Source organism: Diabrotica virgifera, chromosome 7 (assembly GCF_917563875.1).
Source record: "Diabrotica virgifera virgifera chromosome 7, PGI_DIABVI_V3a".
In the NCBI taxonomy this organism is placed as follows: domain Eukaryota; kingdom Metazoa; phylum Arthropoda; class Insecta; order Coleoptera; family Chrysomelidae; genus Diabrotica; species Diabrotica virgifera.
Window position 1 is genome coordinate 24,990,246 of NC_065449.1, and position 23,672 is coordinate 25,013,917.

The 23,672-nt window shown below is 34.7% G+C and overlaps 1 protein-coding gene across 1 annotated transcript in view; it reads right to left on the minus strand.

The window, feature by feature from the left end:
- The window catches only part of LOC114333082 (uncharacterized), a 94,149-nt gene extending 82,898 nt beyond the window's left edge, over positions 1-11,251 (minus strand). Inside the window, exon 1 of the mRNA XM_028282905.2 lies at positions 10,924-11,251. Coding sequence (XP_028138706.2) covers positions 10,924-10,937 — 14 coding nt within the window. The 5' untranslated portion in view covers positions 10,938-11,251. The remainder of the gene's footprint in view (positions 1-10,923) is intronic.
- Positions 11,252-23,672: the final 12,421 nt, after the last annotated feature.

Consider the following 23,672-nt stretch of genomic DNA (forward strand, 5'->3'; position numbering starts at 1 on the left):
TTTATGATTGACGATACAATTTTGTACACATCACCTCAATACTCTTTATCGAACGCGTCTGTTCCTCTGCTCGTAATATCAGACTCGTTCGATAAAGAGTCACTTTACTGACTGACTTTACTGAAATTGGTTGGTTAAACAATTTTTCGACCGCGGTACCACGTGACACCCTATGTATTTGTTATAAGGATTGTTATACGGATTTATTTCTTAGTAAGTTTGTGCAAAAAATCGAATCAGAATAATTTACCTAACGGGGGCGACGTTACAGACTATACTAATAAGTAGTTGAAACGGTCAAAACAAAGAAACGCACACTCATCAAAAATGCATTTCAAATTCTCGTATAATCAACATTTACTGAATCGATCCAGGAAGAGTCAACTCCAACTAGTAAAAGTTGATTTACATTTTTAAAATCAACTTTTACTGCTCGTTTCAGTTGGAGTTGACTCCAACTAGTTGGAGTCAACTCTAACTGAGAATCAACTTGAACTGTAACATATACAATCATAAGATTCGATTCCAGCAATAAAATTGCTGGTAAATAACTTTTCCCAAAAATGGCCTATTCTCCGATAATCAGCCCAGACTAAAACTAAAAACTTATACATAATATGAGATAGAGTAGATAAATACTAGTTTTGTAATCATCAAGTATCTACATAAATTCAAGTTTAAACCTTTTTCTATCAGGTCTCGATAAGAATTTTAGCCATGTTTTATTCTAAACTATATTTTTTTAATTGTTAATGAGGAAGGTTTCTTATGGGGAGACAGGCATTAACAACTAAAAAACAATGTTTCAGAATGAAATAATTCCAAAAGACTTATCAAGAACTGATAGAATAAGGTTTGAACTTGAATTTAGGTACTTCGTAATTTTAAAAATAATACTTCATACTTTTTTGAGCCTTGATCGTGATCTTTCGTTCTTTTTTCAGTTTTAAATTGTTTATAACTAGAAAACGGTCAACTTTAGAGAAAAATTGCAAAAGACCTTTTTTGTTTAGAATGACCTAAAAAATCTGAAATAATAATATCTGCCCGGGTCGAAAAAAATTTTTAAATTTTATAAAAAAAATGTGATTTTTTAATTTTAATTAATAATTAATAGTTAGAACAAGATTAGATCGGGCAACCTTGTAGATTTGTAGATTGCAAAAGGGGTCGATTGGCCCAGTTGACCTTACTACACTGCGACCTATAAGATCTTTTGTGTATACCCTACATCTATATTTTAGTCCAAAAGGTCTAGGCTTCTAAGAAAGTCCATTATCCGTTTTGGAGCTAGGTGTGTAATCTGATCAGGATCAAGGAATACCTGTTCCAGATATTTATGGCGTTGCCGAACAATTACTCTGCAATTGCAGATAATATGTTCTGACGTCTCATCTGCCTCATCGCAGAATCTACATGTCCCACTGTCCAGTATGCCCATTTTACAGAGATGATATCTGAGTGAGCAGTGTCCAGTGAGAATTCCTGTGATTACTCTGAGATCAGATTTCTGAAGCTCTAAGAGTAATTTCGCGTACCGGGCAGAGGGTCGTAATAACCTTTTTGCCTGTCTTTGGCCTGGAACATTTTTCCAGTAGGCTGCACTGAGTTCCTTTTCATATTTTCGAACTTCTTCCATTATGCGGCTTTTTGGTATGCCACAAAATGGTTCAGGTCCGATGAAAGGAGTACAAGCTCCTTCCTTTGCGAGACTATCGGCAATCTCATTTCCGACAATTCCTTTATGCCCTGGCACCCATATCAACGTTAGTTTGTTGCGACTTGCCAGTTGTTTAAGGGATTGTTTGCAATTCCAGGCTATTTTTGACTCGTAATTTGTGGACTTCAGAGCCTTCAAAGCAGCCTGACTATCAGATGCAATAAATATTCTTGCTGAGTTGAGGCCTTTCCTTAGGCACTCTTGAGTACAGAACTCTATTGCTAATAGTTCTGCTTCGGGCAACCTTTGTTTTTTTTGTAATTGTTAACATGCTAAATTACAGCAAACAGAAACAGCAAAAGTTAAATGTATGAGCTGGTATTTTGGGTGATCGACTGGTGCTAAACAATCATAAACGATCATAATTTTGAGGTGGTCAAAGGATTCAAATACTTAAGAATTACCAGTGACAACACAGGAGAACGGGAGATTGGAATGCGAATCATCGACAGCTATTCCATCCATCGTCGGATGTAAGCTTCCCTTAGGTGTGTCCATTCATATCTGTTCGTTCGTTGTTTGCTGCTTCCATTCGTGGCCAGCCATTAGCTTGATGACCTCAGTCCATCTTGTTTGAGATCTGCCTCTACTTATTTTGCTTGCCCTTGGTCGCCACGCGAGAATTCGCTTTGTCCAGCGGTTGTCTTCCATTCTTATTATGTGTCCTGCCAAGTTCCATTTTAACATGGTAACCTTCTGAATCACATATGTTACTTCTGATCGCCTTCTTATCTCTTCATTGGACTTGCGATCACTAAGCTTAATGTTGAGCATTCTCCGTTCCATAGCTCTCTGAGCTACGAATACTGGCGGGGAATGCGAATACATTCAACATCTAATGAGGTCAAAGCTTTTCTCAAAACGTGCCAAAATCCAAATGTAGAAAACCATAATACGACCAGCAGTGATATACGAAAGTGAAACATGGACATTGATAAAGAAAGAAATTAATAAACTATTAGTAAGGGAACGCAAAAACCCGCGAGGTATATATTTATGGTCATTGCAGGGACAGTGTGACAAATGAATGGAGGAGCAGATACAACAATGAATTAGAGACTCTCTTTGGACAGGGAGACATCGTGAGATACATAAAAGCCAATAGAGTAAGATGGGCAGGCCAGGTGGTACGGAGTGATGACGACAGGCACTGATTAGCAATATATCTTAGGAAAGACCAGACGGTAGAAGACCGGCAGGACGGTGGAAAGATGCATTCAAAGAAAGACCTGGAGAAGATGGAAGTGAGAACATGCGAAATAATAGCACAGGGTCGGAACCAATTGAAGGCAATAGTAAACGGGGCAAAAACTCACGAAGAGTTGTAAATACCAAAGAGGAAAAGAAACAGACTGGTGGTCGAAAACTTTTAGAGAGTAGTAGAACTTGATGGGTTAAAGGGAACATAAAGATTGAACATACATTGCTACATAGCTCGTATAGGTTATTGAGGAGCATAAAAAAAATATTTTTCTGTTACTTCTCAGCATAGGCGCCCATACCCATGGCAGAGGGGCCGTGTCCCCCCCCCCTAGATTTTCGGCTGCTTTAAAGTATATATGGTTATCCAAAGTATACAAATATAATGTACAATATCTTCACGTTGTTTGGCCACCCCCTAAAAATTTTTATATGAGCGCCCGTGTTTCTCAACAATAATTTTCTTAAACAAAATTAAAAGCAGTTGGAGATCTTATCATCGCTAGGTAAACTACTTATTTGACTTAATAATGTGCAAATATAGTACAGTAAGTTATCTTGCCAATCAACGTAAACCCTTAAAAAACTCTAAGAAGAAGCTAAAAGAATGACTTCTTATCGCAAATACCACCAACTTTCGCAATATTATAAACAAAAAACATATAGACATATCTTCTTATGTCTGTCTTTAATATTCAACAACCACTTTCTAGTTTCTATCACTGCTAATGTATATTAATAATTGGAGATTAAATAGCACTGACAAACCAAGTTATACCAACATTTACATCGTAAAAAACGAGATTCTATCACGATATCCACATTATTATTTAAGCAAAAAAGGTGTTTCCTACGAGAAATTATCACGTTCACTTTTGCAACTTTGATTATAGGTTTTATACCGACACAATTTTCTAAAATCTAAAAACAATAGAACAAGCGCTCAATGTGGAGTGTTAAGTGATATGCAGAACAGATAAGTGGTGGTGTAACTTTGGTTTTCACTAAGTTGTGATACAAAAAGAATTGGGAAACAATAAATAAGTTTATGCAATAAGTATATAAAATGGTAGTTTTTTGGTAAATACAAAAGTTGACATCAAATTGACCGTATTGTATATTGTAAGATAATCTAGAAAGCGCGAAGCTGTAGCAAACCCATAATAGTCCAGGGTAATAAGGTTTTTCCATGACACTTCAACAGCCAGGGCACTGAAACGTTTTTTCGAGAGATAATACCTGTAAGAACAAATTGTAACTATTTCCTGCGTAGGATCTGGCGGCCATTTTTATTTATAAACAATTTAGTGTCAAAAAACGGTCTTTTTTCCTTTTTTTGCAAATTAATTGAGTACAGTAAGACTTATGGTTTTTTTAGTACAAACATCTTCGAGAGAATAGAAAAAGCTTTAAAATGGCGTATTACAAAGTTTAATACACTCATTTATTGTTAATATAATTGCGAAAAAGCTCGAAATTTCAAAAAAATTAATTTTGCAATAAATATTGTAAAAATAAATATAGAGCTTTGAAACAATTGTTTAAATTTTATTCAAATGGTTTATCCCAAAGAACTTCTTTTTGCAATAACATAAGTCAAAAAAATAATGTTAGAACCATTCTACAGGTGTCAAGTGAAAGACAATGAGATAAACTTTCAAACTGGTTTAAAAAAAGTGAATAAAAAATGCATTTACCAGTAATAAATAATTATGCAAAAGTATGTTGAATTTTTCCTTATAAATTTTTAATTTTTTTATATAATAAATTATAAATATTTATTACAATTTTTCATTAATTATCATATAAATAACATTACTTGGTAGTTATGCACCTAAAAAACTGTAAAAAATAGATTTTTTTGAAAAAAGATATTCAAAAAGTTTAAAGGATTCAAAAAAAGAAAAATTTATTTATACCACAGAATAAATAACCATACAGTTTTTTATACTTGACAAAAATATTACCTAATTTGGAATGGTCTATTCTTTAGAACATCAAGTTCTATTCTGTAACTGGTGCACAAGGTCAAATATTTGGGTCCCTACAAAATCAATGGAAACGACAGTCAGATTCGCTTCTGTGTGGTTATTTATTCTGTGATTATACTAATAAACGCATTTTTTATTCACTTTTTTTAAACCAATTTGAAATTTTAGTTTATGCTCTTTCATTTGACACCTGTAGAATGATGGTTGTAACATTATTTTTTTCTGTCTTATGTTATTGCAAAAAAAGCTCTCTGGGATAAACAATTTGAATAATATTTAAACAATTAAATGAATCACTTTGAAATTTTTGTCACATATTAAGCACAAAAGAACACTCATTTGACAAAAATTTCAAAGCTCTATACTTATTTTTACAATAGTTATTGCAAAATAAATTTTTTGAAATTTCGATCTTTGTTCGCAATTATATTAACAATAAATGACTGTATTAAACTTTGTAATACGCCATTTTAAAGCTTTGTCCATTCTCTCGAAGATGTGTGTACTAAAAAAAACCATAAGTTTTACTGTTTTCCATTAATTTGAAAAAAAAGGGAAAAAGCCGTTTTTTGACACTAAATTGTTTATAAATAAAAATGGCCGCCAGATCCCACGCAGGAAATAGTTACAATTTATTCTTATAGGTATTATCTGTCGAAAAAATGCTTCAGTACCCTGGCTGTTGAAGTGTCACGAACAGGGTAAATTTTTGTCTTATTACCCTGGCCTATAAATCATTGACAGATACTTTGATCAAAGTCGGCTTCAAGGCAAACTTAAAGCAAATAATAAAAAAAATATTCAAATTGTCTCTGTCTCCTATGACGCTACAGCCTGGGACTCACCCAGCATCCGCCTCTAAGTATCTCTGTCACTGGCTGCTCTCCTCCAGTTATCCACCCTCAATATCTCTTTAGCATCGGTTCTCACTTCGTCTATCCATCTTTTTCTTGGCCCTTATTTCTTACTGGCCGAAGTACCACCATAGTTCCACTAAGCGTTCTGATAGACTTTCTGTTATTATCCATTCTTACAAGGTGACCTGTCCAGCGCAATTTTTGATTTTTGCATAATTTGCTAGAGAAAGTTCTTTGTAATATTGATACAACTCGTGGTTGAACCTTATTCATCCTTCCAATCCTTGGGATTGGTCCCAATATCCTTCTCAATATATTTTTATTCAATTCTGCTTTATATTCAATTGATTCCTGGTTTTAGTTTGATAAGTATTTTAAACTTAAAAATTCCAACCCTTTTTTATGTGATTTTAAAATATTTTCATTATAGCATCTGGTCTCCGATACAGAGGATGATTGAATGAGCTATGTTAGGAGTATCTCTGAGGGAACATAATATACGAATATTCCAAGAAGGTGTAAGGTGTAATTGGACGGATTGCGCAAATGAAATGGAACTGGGTAAGACACGTGGCACGGCAAAACAACGAAAGGTGGATGAAAAACATGGTACATTGGAGACCACGCACAGTCGTAGTAGAAGAAGACCACAACGATGACGGCTAGACTACATTAAAGCAAAAAATTGGGAGGAACTGGCACCAAAGAGCACAAAACAGAGAAGAATGGAGAACTTAGGGGGAGGCCTTTGTCCAGAAGTGGATTCAAACAAGCTGAAGAAGAAAAGAGATTATCTGGTGGTTTTACGATCATTTCTTAACCAGTTCTAAAAATTACATCAATACGAAGTATTGAATATTGTATAGCTTTTGAATCCTGTATAGTTCAGTTCAGGTACGAATCCAGAGGAATAAACTTGCAAGTCAGGCTTACTAAGTTTTCTACCTTACTACGATTATTTTAAATTCAGGAATTGTCTACAAATCACCTTCACTTTAATATTTCAATAAACATCAAAGAGATTCAAATCGATTGTAATTCTAATACCATAAAATTATACTAGTAATACAGATATAATTGGCAATTTCACGCTTTGATTGCATTACCAAATAAAGATATTATTTCAATTTTCTACTGGAATAAACTAAAGGATATCATTTATTATGGTATTTAATAGAGAGGCATAAAACTTACTGAAGAATATCGCTTTTTATCTAAAAATGATTATTAATTAACCGTTTATAATTTATTGTTAAAGCTATCCCTTTCTCTTTGTCGTATATGACGAAACATAATGTTCCTTCATGTTCCTTCCTCACAGTAAGACATAAGAATTCTTATATTTATGACTGGCTAAGAAACATAAGAGTAGAATTAAATGACAACATAAGCCGAATGACAACAAAGAGAATAGTAAGGACAGCGAGAGACGGTTCCCCAATAGGAAGACGATCAGTGGGAAGACCACGAAAACAATGGAACGACAACCTATTGGAGCCAAATTCAAAAAACAGACAGATTCATGTCTATACAAAAACAAGAAGAAAAAGAAAAAGAAGAAGATATTGATACTTAACGATAAGTTGCAGATAATTTTTTTAGTTTGTAGCTTTGATCCCAAGTATCATTATTATTGCAGACCAAACAGCATATTTTCACCACTTTATCTAACAAGTAAGAGTGTAAGGCTTATTATAATTTGGGTCTTCTTACAATTTATAGTCAACAACTATACAAGGTATAGTCTTGTTTACACAACATTATCCATCATCCTTTGAAGCCCCTGTGCACTATCTGCCAGCAATACTGTATCGTCTGCATACCTAATGTTGTTTATAAGTTGGCGATTCACTGCTATACCATCTTCTGATTCATGCAAGGGTTTTCTAAAGATGTTAACCAGAGTATAATGCCGATAACAGTATGCAACCCTGTGTAACTCCTTTTCCGACTGCGAATATCTCAGATAGTTCATTTTCTAATCGTTCTGCTGCTCTTTGTTGGAGATATAAGTTTGAGATTAATCTTATTCCTTACCATCGGGTTTTGGTGTTTTTCGGATATCGATTAGTTTCTCATGTGGTACTTTGTCAAATGTCTTCTGAAATCAATGAAACATGCATACACACCGCTATATTTACATTTGTTTATGTTTTGGATATTTTCGAAATTGTAACTGCCAATAATATAGTTATTTCATGGGCGAATCGATAAAATGGATTTATGCCTGGTTGCACAAACAGATCTTAAGCTTAAAACGTGGCTTAGCTAAGCTTAATATTATTCTGAAGCTATTTCCTTGTGGCATTTTTACAATCAACTATTTTTAATGGGAAACAAGCCGCAATTTTACCAAAAATGATTTTATTAACGTTTCGAAGCCCAAATCGGGTTTCGTTGTCAAAATACAAAATACTACTAAAATAAACAAAAATGTTGTTGCTAAGTAAAAAAAATTCTTCTAATAATTTATTTAATCTGACTCATTTATATTGGCAATTCAGACGTATATTATACATTTTAAAGTAGAAGACTTTAAAATGATATCGCCAATATTTATGAGTTGCGTTCCTGGGACGACTTTACTAAAAGATAGTTCATTCGATTACATGAAATCAATCCCAACTCAAGAATATCCGTCACCAAAAAAATCATAGCATGTGATCTGTCTTTAAAAAGACAACCAAATGCAACGATGACAGTAAAATTCTCGCGTTAGAGATTCCATAGTAAATCACGAGGGAATACCAGGAAAAAACCTCGTGATACTATTCCGACGTCGTAAGTATTTGGTCTTACATTTAATTTACTTTCAAAAAACTAATACCAAATTCTGACTTTAATATGTTTCAATTATAAATAATATTAATAATACATACATATACAATCAGTAATACTAAAATATAAAATTTGTACTAACTTGATATGTTATTTCTTACTAATCGTGGTATTTTCTTTTTATTGACTTCCTCTTTCAGTATGGGTAACCACATCCTACTGCATTCTACCGAGGAATTTGCGACACAATTGGTTTCATTTAGCATAATTAGGGCCGCTTCTTTGATTTTTCTCTTTTTACTATCTGATTCTTTCAGGACTATACTTGAATCTCTCCACTGAACTCTATGTTCATTATCCCATGCGTGTTGACATATTTGAGCTCTATCAAATTCTCTATTTTTAATATAAGACTGATGTTCACTTATTCTAACGTTTAATGGTCTTGATGTTTCACCTAAATAAAATTGTTCACATTCACAAGGTATTTTATAAATGCAATTCTTTGTCCTTTCTTGTTCATTGTTAGGTTTAGTTTGAGATAGAATAGATCTCAATGTGTTTGTTGTTTTGAATCTTGTTGAAATGTTGAATTTATTTCCTATTGTTTTAAGTTTCTCGGATAGTCCTTTTATATATTATGGTATTGATATTTTCCTCGTAATATTTCTTGTGAATGTTGTAGGATCCCTTTCTAAGTTGTTCTGTTCCATTCGATCCAATCTTGACAATTCCTTATTTATAAACGATAAAGGATAATCATTTTTTAATAAAACAGATGTTAACAATTGTTTTTCTTCTAAAAATGAATTTTTGTTAGAACAAGTAATTTTGACTCTATCATATAAGGATTTAATGATTCCCTTTTAACGTTGATGTTGTGATTTGATTTATAATTGAGATATCTGTTGGTATGTGTTGGTTTTCTATACACTTGAGTCTCATATCCAGTATCCTTCTTTGAGACTAAAACATTGAGGAAAGGCAAAGTGTTATTGTATTCCTTTTCCATTGTAAATTTTATTGTCTCTTCTTAATCATTTATAATATTCAGGAATGTATCCAACAATTCTGATCTATGAGGCCATATTGAAAACACATCATCTACATATCTCCACCATACTGTGAGTTTTAAATTTTGTTTAGAAATGATCTTAGTTTTCACATACTCCATAAATATATCAGCCAATAATGGAGATAAAGCTAAGCTTACTAAACATACACATTGCACCATTGAGTCCTAGATAAATTTTCAGCTTTCCACAATGGATCACCATGTGGATTGCATCTTAAACTTCGTCTCAGTTAAGACGTGCTTAGATGAGAATCGAAAATTATAGTGCAACGTAAGTGAGACTTAAAGGCGGCCCTATCCTGCGGTGGGCTAAGCTGGAGCTTAAGATTTGTTGGTGTAACCAGGCATAAGTGTAAGTGTCCGCGGAGCAGTCATATAAACCCAAATAAACAACAAGTAGCAAGTCATATCACGGAAAATATAGATAGCCTTGACAACAAGAGTGTTGTCTTAAATATCCACTTTTAAACCATATTTTGCAGTTATTTCTGCTACTTTGTCCCGAATATCCTCATACATATTACCTATACGCGGAAGTTAAAAAGAAGGTAAGACAATTGACGTTGTGTAATATCTGCGGCGACCAGTCGGTGCTTCAGATGATGATATTGATTTGTTTTATTCAGATCTTACAAATACATATCTACATACAAGATCATCATGTACTTCATGACATATGGATGTCAAACCTGGACCCTAACCAAGGCAAATATAAATAAACTAGCCACAAGAGAAAGAGCAATGGAAAGAGCAATGGAAGGTATACCTACGATTGTCAGGTAATAAGAGGAACGAGTTGGTAAGATCGCAAACAAAAGTCGAGGACATAACAACAAAAGTTGCAAAACTTAAATGGAGCTTCGCAGGCCACGCTGCTAGACAAAAAGACCAACGTTGGAATGCAACAATACAACACTGGAGACCTTACCAAAGTAAACGACCGAGAGGAAGACCACAGATGAGATGGGTTGATGATATTAAAAGAGTAGCAGGAACAAATTGGAGGTATGTTGCTCAAGATAGAGACCGATGGAAGGAGTTGGAAGAGGCCTACGTCCAAACGTGGACGATATAAGGCTAAGAAGATACAAAAACATCAAAAATGATAGGCAATTGTAATGCTCTTTTGAGTAAGATAGGGTTGAAGAGAGGGTGCATTAGGCAAAAAGAAATCATGAATATTTTTATCACAATAACAATATATAAAAAAGACAAATATTTAAAGCCCATTTTTTTAATTCTTACCTACTGACCTTATTTGCTTTTATACTAGAGATAATTACAAAAACAAACACATCTTACCTTACTAAACACATAACAATAACAAACAGCTAGTGTCCTAGTGCCTGCAGCACATAATTCGCAAAAGTAGTCCAAAGAAAAAAGTATCACAACGCGCAGCACATAAACAAATTCATCAAGTCTAGATCATCAAAAATACACCGATCATCGGACCATTCAGCACTCATTTGTTACAGGTATGTTAATCAAGAGTTAATTGAACGTTCACCGAAAGAAAGGAGTTGAAAAAGCCGCTTCAGTGATTCGCGGTGCATATACGATACCACGACTGTGTGTTATCAAGTCAACCGGTGATCCGCGATTCCGCGAGCGAACAACGAAGAATCGAAGAATGGTCTAAGCTTCAGGAAAAGTCTAACCGACCACCTCTCTCCATTGTTGATAATGTAGCCTACATTTGTGGGGACAGCGATCTGTAAACTAGCTGTGGAAGTTTATTCCCTTCTTTAATAAAGGTGTCCATACACGTTGAAGATTAAGTTTTACATTTAATTTCCGCTGTAAAACGAAATCAAGAGACGTGTTATATTTCAGTTCGTTCAGAGAGCACCATAAACGCTCTTACTAGTTACACTCTCTTTAGAGATCTTCAGAGGGTGTATGTATGACCATCTCTGAACGTATAGTAGTGAAACAAACCAAGCCTCCTAGTAACAAATCATAACAAAATAACTCGACATGGATGCCGCAGCAACATCTGCTTAAAGCAATTCGAAGTTTTATTTCTGTATCTATAAAAATAATATTGTAGCATGTACTTATGTTTATAAGAAATTTATGACTATGAATCTGCAATCAATCACAAACAAGTCTGGCTAATTGGCTCTGCCAAAGCCATTTTTCAAAAAAAAAAAAAAAGTTTTATTTCCGTAGAAATAAAACCTTTAATGACACCAAGTTTCTCGTTACGCTTTCGTGGTTTTTTTACTTGCAAACCAAGCGAATGCTGCATAAAAGAAGACGCAGGCTTTAAAATTTGCACCTCAGTTCCTGCCTATTCTGCGTGGCAAAATTCCAACGAAATCTAGGTCCCGATAGTCAATTAGAAGTAATTGGTAATTGATGATTTTTTATTATTATGATTATGGACAGATAGAGTAACAAATCAAGATGTTTTGCTGAAGACGGGGAAGGAATGTGAAGTCATAAAAACAATACAAACGAGAAAACTGGAATATCTAGTCCACATAATGAGAGGCGAAAAGTACTCCCTGCTAAAGCTCATAATCCAAGGAATAATCTCGGGAAAAAGAAATGTGGGACATAGAAGGATTTCCTGGTTGCGAAATTTAAGGGAGTGGTACGGATGCAGTTCAATACAATTGTTCAGAGCTGTAGCCAACAAAGATAAAATTGCTGTGATGGTAGCCAACTGCCGATAGGAGACGGTACTGCAAGAAGAAGAGATGATTATTTAAAGTTACGAGGGGGCAAGTTCCTCTTCGTGTTGTAACGGTGACATAAATAGGTTTTCCATCTTCTTCTTCTTAAAGTTCCCTCTCCTATCGGAGGTTGGATATCATAATGGCTATGGTCACTTTGTTTTCTGCTGCTCTGAACAGTTGTAATGAACTACAGTTAAACCATTCTCTAAGGTTCCTCAGCCAGGAGATGCGTCTTCTTCCTATGCTTCTTCTTCCTTGGATCCTTCATTGCATAATAATTCTCAGCAACTCGTATTTTTCTCCTCTGGTAATGTGACCCAAATATTCCAGTTTTCTAGTTTTTATACTCTTCATAATTTCTAACTCCTTATTTAAACGTCGTAGCACTTCAACATTGGCAATCCTTTGAACCCACTGAATTTTCAATATTCTTCTGTAATACCACATTTCGAACGCTTCTATTCTTCTTATGTGTTGTCTCTTCAATGTCGAAGCTTCCATTCCGTATAGCAATATAGAAAATATGTAGCATCTTAGAGCCCTCAATCTGAGAGGCAACTGAGTTTGTAAGTTGTTTGTAAGCAGTGTCTTCATTTTTATAAATGCTTGCCTTGCAGTTTCAATTCGGACTTTAATTTATTTGCTTTGGTCATTTTTGTCATCGACCCAGGTTCCCAGATATTTGTATGTCTTTACTTTTTCTATTTGGGTTTGCTCTATCATTAACTCTTTTCCATTGTTAACTTTAATTTTCCATTCCAGGGACCAATCTTGTATTCTGTTTAGATACGCTTGAACGAGATTCGAGGCATAAATTGGTTCAGGATGTGAGGCTAAGACTGCAGTGTCGTCCACAAATGTTCCTAGTATCATTTCTTCTGAAGGTGGTCCCTCCTCTAGTGGTTCCTGAAGAGTTGTGGTATATCTGCTATAAACAAGAGATACAAGGTAGGTCCCAGCACGCTACCCAGCAACGTCAGCTTTGATAGAATAGAGTTTGAAAGTTGCATATTGCTAGTTAATGAAGTAACACCTACCTGACAAATGTATGACAATAAATGACTCAGGATAATGTAAAAGCGTGCAAATACTAGCATTTACAGATGATGTTGACATAATCGCAAGATCAAGAAGAGAAATGATAGAGGCATTCAATCAAATAGAACGAGCTGCACAAAATAGTGGCCTGAAAATCAACCAGAACAAAACAAAATATATGCAGGTAAGTAAAAACACAGAAATAAGGCAGCCACAAAATATAACAATAGGAGAATACAACATTGAGGGGGTAAAAAACTTTACATACTTGGGATCCCTAGTCACATCTGATAATAACGTAGCAGAGGAAGTGAAGAGGCGAATATTTATTGCCAATAAAAGTTATCATGGCTTAATTCGGCAACTAAGATCAGACAACGTCGCAAGGAAAACAAAATGCCAAATATATAAAACCCTAATAAGACCGGTACTCACATACGGCTCAGAAACCTGGACACTCACTAAAAGAGAGGAAACATTGCTAGCCACCTTTGAAAGAAAAATCTTGCGACACATATATAAGGGCACAAAAGAAAATGGAATTTGGCGAAGAAGGTACAACTTTGAACTATACGAAATATACCAGGATCCAGATATCATAACATTCATTAAAATAGGACGGCTGCGTTGGATGGGACATGTAGAAAGAATGGAAGAAGGCGAAATACCAAACAAAATATTCAAACAGATGCCAGTAGGAAAAAGAACAAGAGGAAGACCGAAGCTGAGATATTTAGAACAAATAGAAAATGATATAAAAACCTTAAAAATAAAAAACTGGAGAAAAAAAGCACGAAACAGATCAGAGTGGAGAAGAATCCTGGAACAGGCCAAGACCCAGAAAGGGCTGTCGAGCCAATGATGATGATGAATGTAAAAGCTGTGCGGTAATGTCCTTTTTGGCTTGCCACACCTTGTCAAATGACTGCCTAGCGTCCAGAAATGCCGCTGAACAGTACCCCTTGGGTCCAATATCGGCATTTATATGTTTTACCACTCTGTGAACTTGTTGGTTTGTTGAGTGATGAGACCGAAATACAAACTGGTGATCTGGAATATGATTTTTGATCCAGGGTTCGAGTCTTTTGACGAACAGTTGTTCGAACACTTTAGACGTGATTGGCAAGGGACTAATTGATCCGTAAGATGTAGTTTTTTCTTGAGATTTTTTCGGTTTTAGAATTGTTATTATCCGAGATACTTTCCGGTGATCGAGAAAGTAACCTAAGTTTAATATGGCATTGAATATAAACGTTGTAAGTTTTATGCATTTTCGAGGTAATTCTTTCAATACTTTTCTATTGATCAAGTCATACTCTGGAGATTTTTTATCATTTAATTTATTAGTAGCTAAAATGACTTCAGACGAGTTGAATTTCGAAATTGACAAACTCATTTGATAGGGGCTTGTAAAGAAATGGGGAAACGTCTACTTCTACATGTAAATCTATAAGATTGGGAGTACATACTTCGAAGCAATACTCTGCAAACTCTGTGTTATCAAGTCAACCGACGATCCCCGAACGACGAAGAATGATCTGTGGTCTGGGTCTGGTCTAAGCTTTAGGAAAAATCTAACCGACCACCTCTCTCCATTGAGGGGACAGTGATCTGTAAACTAGCTGTGGAAGAGTGTGGAAGTTTATTCCCTTCTTTAATAAAGGTGTCCATAGTCCATACACGTTGAAGATTAAGTTTTATATTCAATTTTCGCTGTAAAACGAAATCAAGAGACGTGTTATATTTCCCTTCGTTCAGAGAGCACCATAAACGCCCTTACTAGTTTCACTCTCTTCAAAGGTCTTCAAAGGGTGTATATATGACTATCTATGAACGTAGTGAAACAAACCAAGCCTCCTAGTAACAAATCATAACAAAATAACTCGACATGGATCCCGTAGCAACGCCTGCTTAAAGCAATTCGAAGGTTTTTTCCGGTGAAATAAAACCTTTAATGAGACCAAGTTTCTGCTTACGCCTTCGTAGTTTTTTACTTGGAAACCAAGCGAATACTGCATAAAAGAAGGCACAGCATGTTCTCCTGCCTCTTTTACTTTGGGTTTTCTTCTAATCCATTTGTTTGTTTTTTGTCTATAAGTCTTTCTCCGAGCATTGATCTTTCCATCGCTCTTTTTGCCTTTACTATTTTGTCCATATTGGCCTTGGTTCACATCTGTGAACCATACATAAGTAAAGGGAAGATACACTGATCGTAAACTCTGGTTTTCAAATATTGTTCTATTTTAAAAATCCACGAGGAAAAAGTTTTCCTGTAGTTGGCTGTATACCATATATTACAAAAACGATAAAATCCTTTATAAAAGGTATATTTTTGTTAAAATCCCTAAAAAGGGCTACATCACAGAACAGAACTAGTTTTCGATCGGATCACCGATCATCATCAGTGTTTACCTAAAATGTGTATAACCTGGTAAGATAATGCAAAGTATTTAAAATTTTGACTACGGTTTTAAAAAGTTATAGGTTATACTCACGTGAATCTAACATGCTAACCACTAAAATAAAAAGATATGTGGGTAAAAACCCTTTACAATTGATCCGTCATAGGAACATAGATAAAAAATGTGAAATTAAACATGGATGTTTAAAATATCCAATGTTTTATGCTCTAGGTACCATTGAGCTCGAATTTGACTTGTTCACATCATGACTATAAATATGGTAGCAAGTGGCAGCGACAGAGGAAATTCCGATCGATGACATGACAGAAATGACAGTTCCACAGGAAACTAAAAATTTATATAGATTTTGTGAATAGATTTCACATAACTAACAGGGAAATTTTTAACGTCCTGTGGAACTGTCATTTCTGTCATGTCATCGTTCGGAATTTCCGCTGTCACTACCACTTCGTACCATAGAGTCATGACGTAAACAAGTCAAATTCAAGCTCAATGGTACCTAGAGCATAAAACATTGGTTATTTTAAACATCCATGTTTAATTTCACATTTTTCATCTATGTTCCTATGACGGATCAATTGCAAAGGGTTTTTACCCACATATTTTTTATTTTTGTGGTTAGCATGTTAGATTCACGTGCGTATAACCTATAACTTTTTAAAACCGTAGTCAAAATTTTAAATACTTTGCATTATCTCTTCAAATTATACACATTTTAGCTAAACACTGATGATGATCGGTCATCCGATCGAAAACTAGTTCTGTTCTGTGATGTAGCCCTTTTTAAGGATTTTAACAAATATACCTATTATAAAGCATTTTATCGTTTTTGTTCGATTTTAGTGTTTTTCAAGATCCAACTCAGTTTTCCAAATCCTGCCCACGCTAATCTTATTCTTCTGGTAATTTCGGCAGTTTGATTTTCATTGTTGACTTTCATTATCTGTCCGAAATAAATGTATTCGCTTACTGATTTTAAATTTATGTCGTTCAACGTTATTTCTCTAATTATCGGTGTATTCGTCATTATTTTTCTTTTCTCCAAGTTCATCGTAAGACCTACTTTTTCCGAAGCTAGGAGTAGTTGCGTCATCATGGTCTGTAATTCTTCGAAACTTTTAGCTAATATTACAATGTTGTCAGCATATTTCAAATGACTCAGTTTTCTTCCATTAATATTTTTTATTCCTTTATCTGCCCAGTTAATGTCTTTAAACACGTCTTCCAGTCCCAGTGTGAATAGCTTTGGTGAGATAACGTCTCCCTGGTGAACTCTTCTGTTGATTGGTACAGCGTTGGTTTTCTCATCTATTTGTATTTTCATTGTAGCTTTCTTGTCAATATTATGTATGAGCATTCTGTATCGAAAAGGAAGATCGACAATAATAGATGCTATATACATGATAAAACAAATAATGGAACAAGCAACTGCATACAAACTAGTTAGAAAAGTTATTCATCGACTTCAAACAGGCATTTGATTCGATTAAGAGAAAAGAACTAATGATGCCCTGGAAAAGTTAAAAATCTCACATAAACTCAGAAAATTAATAAATATGAAAATGGGCACTACCAAAATTAGCATAAAAACGCAAAGAGGCGAGACAGGTGAATTTATTATAAATAAAGGAGTGAAACAAGGAGATGCCTTATCCACAACACTGTTTAATCTAGCTTTAGAATATGTACTACGAAATGTAAACAAATATAATCTAAGAACAAGAGTTGGACAAATAATCGTCTACGCAGACGACATTGTTATTACTGGAAAGAATAGAAACAACATAATGAAAGAAATGCTAGAAGAACTAAAAGAGAAAGGGGAGACAATGGGACTCAGATTGAATGAAGAAAAGACAAAAATATTAAGACTAGGGAAAACAGCAATAAAAGGAAAAACCAAAATAGGAAATTCACGGTTTGAAGATGTAGAACATTTCAAATACCTGGGAGTGACAATAAGCAAAACGAGTGAAAGAATACCAGAAATAAAAGAAAAAATATTGGCAGCGAATAAAGCTTATTTTGCAAATAAAACACTACTTAAAAGTAAAATGCTGACTGTGAGACCAAGATAAGAATGTATAACACCATAATTAGATCAATATTATTATACGCAGCAGAAACAATGACGATGACTAAAATAGATGAAGAAAACTTAAGAATAGTGGAGAGAAAGATCGTGAGAACCATACCAAATCAGAACCAAGACCAGTCAGAATAGAGCAAATGAATATAGAAGCCGAACAAACGCAGAGATTAGGAAAGTACTGAAAGAAGATATCGTGACCAAAGTAAAGCAATGCAGAGTTAGATAGTTAGGTCACATCTGGCGGGCAGGAGATGAAGCAGTGACATATGCTATGATAGAATGGAATCCAGAAGGAAGAAAGAAAAGAGGAAGACCAATATCAAAACGGTTGCAAGAAGTTGAAGAAGACTTAAAAACGCAGGAGTCGGAGAATGTCGGGGAAAACTAGAGATAGGAAAAAATTAAGAGAAATCGTTAAGAAGATAACATAAGCAAAAGAAATAGGATCTAAAGTTTTCACGACTTAGCCCCTCATCGGGGTGTACAGTAACTATATGTATATATATTCTGTATCGGGAATCTATCCCGCAGTTGTTCAAACTGCAACTGCAACAACTGCAGTCCATGGACACCTTTCGATAAACAACTTTTCCAAATACCAGGAAACGCTTTAAAGAACTGCTTCGTGTAATATTGTTTTATTAAATAATTTACGACTATTTGAACATTCTAATCACTGCTATGGATTATAAATAAAAATAATCATTTTCCTTAAAGCCGTTCCGTTAGATTTCGTGCCACACCAGTTTGGTGTTTATTTTTAATTACACACTGTGTTAGAAAAATATTTGCGATGAAAGGTTTCCGGACAATAAAATTTGAAGTAATTGCGTGGAAAACTATTAATGATTTTGTTGTTTGTTCCTATACACAGGCCCGCCGAGAGGGGGATACAGCTGGTACATTTTACCGGGGCCCGGCGATCTAAGGGGCCTGGCGTCGACCAGACCAAAGACGTAATTTTTTCCGTTTTTTTTTTGCTCTTCACTTTATATGCATAATGCGTTTAATTAATACTCGACTATTTACTATGACCTTTACCTCTATTTTGAAATATATTTTATTGTTTTATTTTTATTATAAAAACGGCGCAAAAAGCCTGCCAGATTTTTTAATGATTTGCCTGGGCCTAGTAATGACACGACTGATAATTTTGAGCCCGACGAAATATTTCACTGTGAAATATTTAATGTTATCATAGATTGTATAATGGTAGGGGAGCAAAGTATGCTAAATGTGCAGTCACTCGAGCGCTTTGGGGACCTATTGGGTTGTGAAGAGCAGGTCTTAAAATCAAGAAAAGTTAAGTAAAGTTTTCCATTTTAGTGGGCGCTTGCCATTTTTTTATTTAATTTTCCATTTCCAACAATCGTTTTTTCCGATTATAACGCAATCTATCCATAATTCGAAAAAATGTTTCGAATAAAAGTTACTTATTTTTACGTAAGGAATCCAAATATGCAATAAAAAATTAGGGCTCCTATTTAAGATTTTAAAGTAACCCCCTACCCCACCTCCGTGGGGGGTCATGTTTTGTGCTATTCGATAGATTTTTTAAAAATATTGAATAAGTGTATTTTACAGTTTTTCGATCTGATGTTCATTTCACGAAATATCGCGGGATTCGTATTAAAAATATTTAATTTTCCCCCCACCCCTCTCCTTGGGAAGTCGTGTTTGGTATCATTCGATAGATTTTAAAAAAATATTGAGCACATATTTTTTAGTTTTTCGATATGTCATTCATTTCGCGAAATATTCGCTTTTTTCTGGTGAAACTTTGGGACTCACCCATTTCCTTACGCCCGGTTCAAATAGTCAGATTTTTGAAATATACACTCTTTTGCATGCACTTAACTTACCTTATCTTAATCTGACAATTTCGAGTTTTTTTAAGGATAGATTTATTTTTTCGGGCCCCCCTTAACGAACTCCCCTGTGTTAAGCGCCAATATATGGTAGAGGTACATCTGCAGGGTACCAGGTTTCTCCCCATATGCTAATCTGACGCGCTCGAGTAACTGCAAAAATCCCCGCTTGGGCTCCCCTACCATAATAAAATATAATAAGCAATTTAACCAGAAAATTTAATGCAGCAAATGAAAATCATTCGCTATTTAACATGTTATGGACATTCCAAGATGAAGATGACGTCAATATTAAGAAAAAAATTGATATATTATATTGCGCGAGTTTTATGAAGAATACATCAGTGAAGAATTATTATTGAAAGATGAAATTTTTCATTTTAGAGCGATATAATGTACAAGGATAATATTGGTGAATCTCAACTTTCTCCAATAGATTTACTTAATAAAATTAAACATCTCAAATTGGAATGATTATTTCCTAACGTCGTTATTGCGTTAAGGGAGTAGGTGCAAAATCTTGGTCCAATGCTATTTAAATGCATTCATTTTTTTTTCCAATCCTGAAAAAACTAATAAATATTTTTGAAAAAATTAAAGGCAGAATGAAAGATTACATTATTACCGAGGGCCGAAAGTCCCTTAGAATAAACAAAAAATTCTTTTGAATGAAATATTTTATATTAAAAATCACACTAAATTGTATCTTTATTTTTTCACCCCTGTAACTTATGCAAATAGAAATAGAAGTTTTCAGGGACTTTCGGCCCTTGGTAATAATGTAATCTTTCATTCTGCATTTAAATTTTTCAAAAATACTTATTCGTTTTCTCACGATTCGAAAAAAATGAATGGCATTTAAATAGCATTGGACCAAGATTTTACGCCTACCCCCTTAATAATATTTTGCACATTACCGGTGACTGTCGCTGAAAAGGACAGATGTTTTAGTTGTCTTTCTCGCATAAAAATGAGATATGGGATCTACAATCAAACAGGATCGGTTAATGCTTTTCTAGCAACTTCGTGCATTGAGAATTACTTGATAAAATCATGCGATTTTTCGACAATTATAGACATCTTTGCCAATCAGAAAATTCAGAAGGCACCTGTATTTTAAAAATTTTCACTATTATTATTTTATCACTTTCTATAATTTCATTTCTATAATTTTATGAAAGTAAAAAATATACATTTCTATAAGAATTCTTCTGCGAGGAGTTGAGTACGAAAGCAATAAAGTTGGTCTGAAAATCAATAAAGCTAAGACAAAAATAATGGTGGTCGACAGATTTGACACTATTCAACTGACTAACATATTACAGGAATACCAGATAGTAAACACCTTTGTCTATCTCGGGTCTAGTATAACTAACGATGGTAACTGTGAAGCAGAAGTTCGGAGACGTATTGGTATGGCAAAAAATGCGATGAGTCGCCTAACTAAAGTTTGGAAAGGCAGATCTATCTCTCAAAATGTCAAGATGAGACTGGTGAATGCCCTTGTATTCTCAATATTTCTATACGGAGCAGAGACTTGGACTCATCGCGCATGCGAGCGCCAAAAAATTGATGCCTTTGAGATGTGGTGCTGGAGAAGAATGCTGCGCATACATTGGATAGCTCATAGGACAAAGAACCATTCATTCTAAACCAACTCAATATTAAAAAAAGGCTGTCCACAATATGTCTGCAACGAATTCTGCAACTTTTTGGTCACGTGGTTCGCAGAGGGGACGACAGTTTGGAGAGATTAATTGTTTCTGAAAACGTTCCGGGGAGAAGAACAAGAGGGCAATCACCAACTAGATGGTCCGACCAAATAAAGCATTCAGCTGGAAACTCATTCTGCGAAGCTCTTAGAGCAGCTGAAGATAGAGACCAATGGAGAAACATTCTTAGGAATATTGGAAAAAATCACGATCCTCAGTAATGGGGAAACGACAAAAGCGATAAGAATTGACCAATTTTTTTCGCTCTTCACTTTTTGCCGGGGGCCCGCTTTTTACTTCTTACAAGGGCTCGCTCATCCCTCTTGGCGGCCCTGCCAATGGCATGGACAAGGAAACAAATAGCACCACTATAAAGTAACTTTGGTATACGTCAGTAGCGCACCATTTTCCTCTGAAGGTGGGGGGGCTTGGGCACAGAAATTGTTTATATTGTTTGTGAAAGACAAGTTACATTTTCCTACTATTCTTCATATATTTTTCATATGCCCTAGGGAGGGGAAATTTAACACCCAAAACCACCCTTGGGCGCGCCACTCATGTAGTTGACTTTTGACTTAGAAGGTAGCTACCTACCTATACATAGATATTTTTATTGCGAAATAGGTATTTTCCTAACTAGTGCGAAAAGTGATACTTTCACGCACGAGACTGCCGTTGACCCGAACGACGCGATAGCGGCGTTCGGGCAAGCAGTCTAGTGCGGGGAAGACACTTTCCGCATGAGTTAGGAACAATATTTTTTCTAGGGACGTACGTTTGAAAAAAAGCCACAAAAAATAGATATCAATTTTTATTTAGAAGTGAAAATACACAAATTAATTCTTTGACAAGGTTGTCAAAACCAAACTTTCAATATAATGGGTTACCACGACGACGATATTGGTTTCCATGACGACGATTCAAAACCATTGTAATTGTCTATTGATCTAACGTTTAAACATTATGTCAAAATAATTTTATTTCATCTAATTATCTGATTTCATTAAAACATGAACAAAATAAGATTAATTTGAAATAAATTAGTAAATAATATCTAAATAGTAGTTTATTGCATGTATTATAATATATTATAATGCCATATTACAAGGTATTTTACTTTCCCGTACGCCGTGTGAGAAAATTTACTTTTACGCACGCTATGCGGGAAAGTGCAACTTTCGGAAACGAAATGCGTGCGTGAAAGCGGCTCTTTTGGCACGGCCGTAGAAAAAATGTGTTTTTCTCGAATTTTCGCTTAACATCAAAAATGTTTCTATTCTATTTATAATCCAGTTGTCAGTGACGAAAATGTCACTGAACCACAATGAGAATCTCAATTTTGTAACCCCAAAGAGGTGCAAAAAAGTTTGCCACTCCTACCTCCAGGGTTCCCCCTAAAGCCTCCTTCGTAGTGGAGGAGATTTATCAAGAATATACACGCCGTGGAAAAAATGTTTCAAACAAGAAATATAGCTGAAATAATTTTGAACAAAAATGTTTATTAGCACTTTTTGTGTAAAATGAAACGTTCTCTCACAAATAACGCTTGAAGTGACCGGCCATTTGGAATATCAGTTACGCGCGCGATATCATCTTTTTAAATAAAATTTTACGGTAAAAATTCGATCAGAGTGTCTTATCGACAAAAATCAAAATGTGTTTTAAAGGTGAAGAGTGTCGCTTTAAAATAAGCTGTTAAATAAATCATCGTTTTGCGATTTTTGTCATTTTTTACGATTTTCGTTATAGACAAGGAAGGATCTGTTTTTAGGTGGATGTGAGAGGTGGCATTCAGATTTTTGCGGATAAAGTTAGGTGATAACTTCGTTAATAATAATTGACTTATGCTCCTTCTCAAATATGCCCGGAACATTAATAAAAAAAATAAAATAATTAAGAATTTCAAAAAATTTCGTTTTTTTTTTCTACTTTCTTTGCTTATAACTTTAAAACGATTCATTTTGGAACAAAGTCGTATAGGAATAAAACAAAGATAATTAAATTTTCTATCAGATACGATTGGTTAAAAATGTCTAATGTAACACCCTTGCTGCAAAATAGCAATAAATATAAAAAAGGAGGCAAAACGAGCCTGTCTTTATTCAATGTTTTCCATCACTTAGGTTACACTTGGAACCTTTCTAATTCGCTTAGAAAATTTTTGTAATGTGCTTAAATCGTCCACCAAATTTCATTAAAATTGACTTACTAGATTTTGCATAATAATTTTG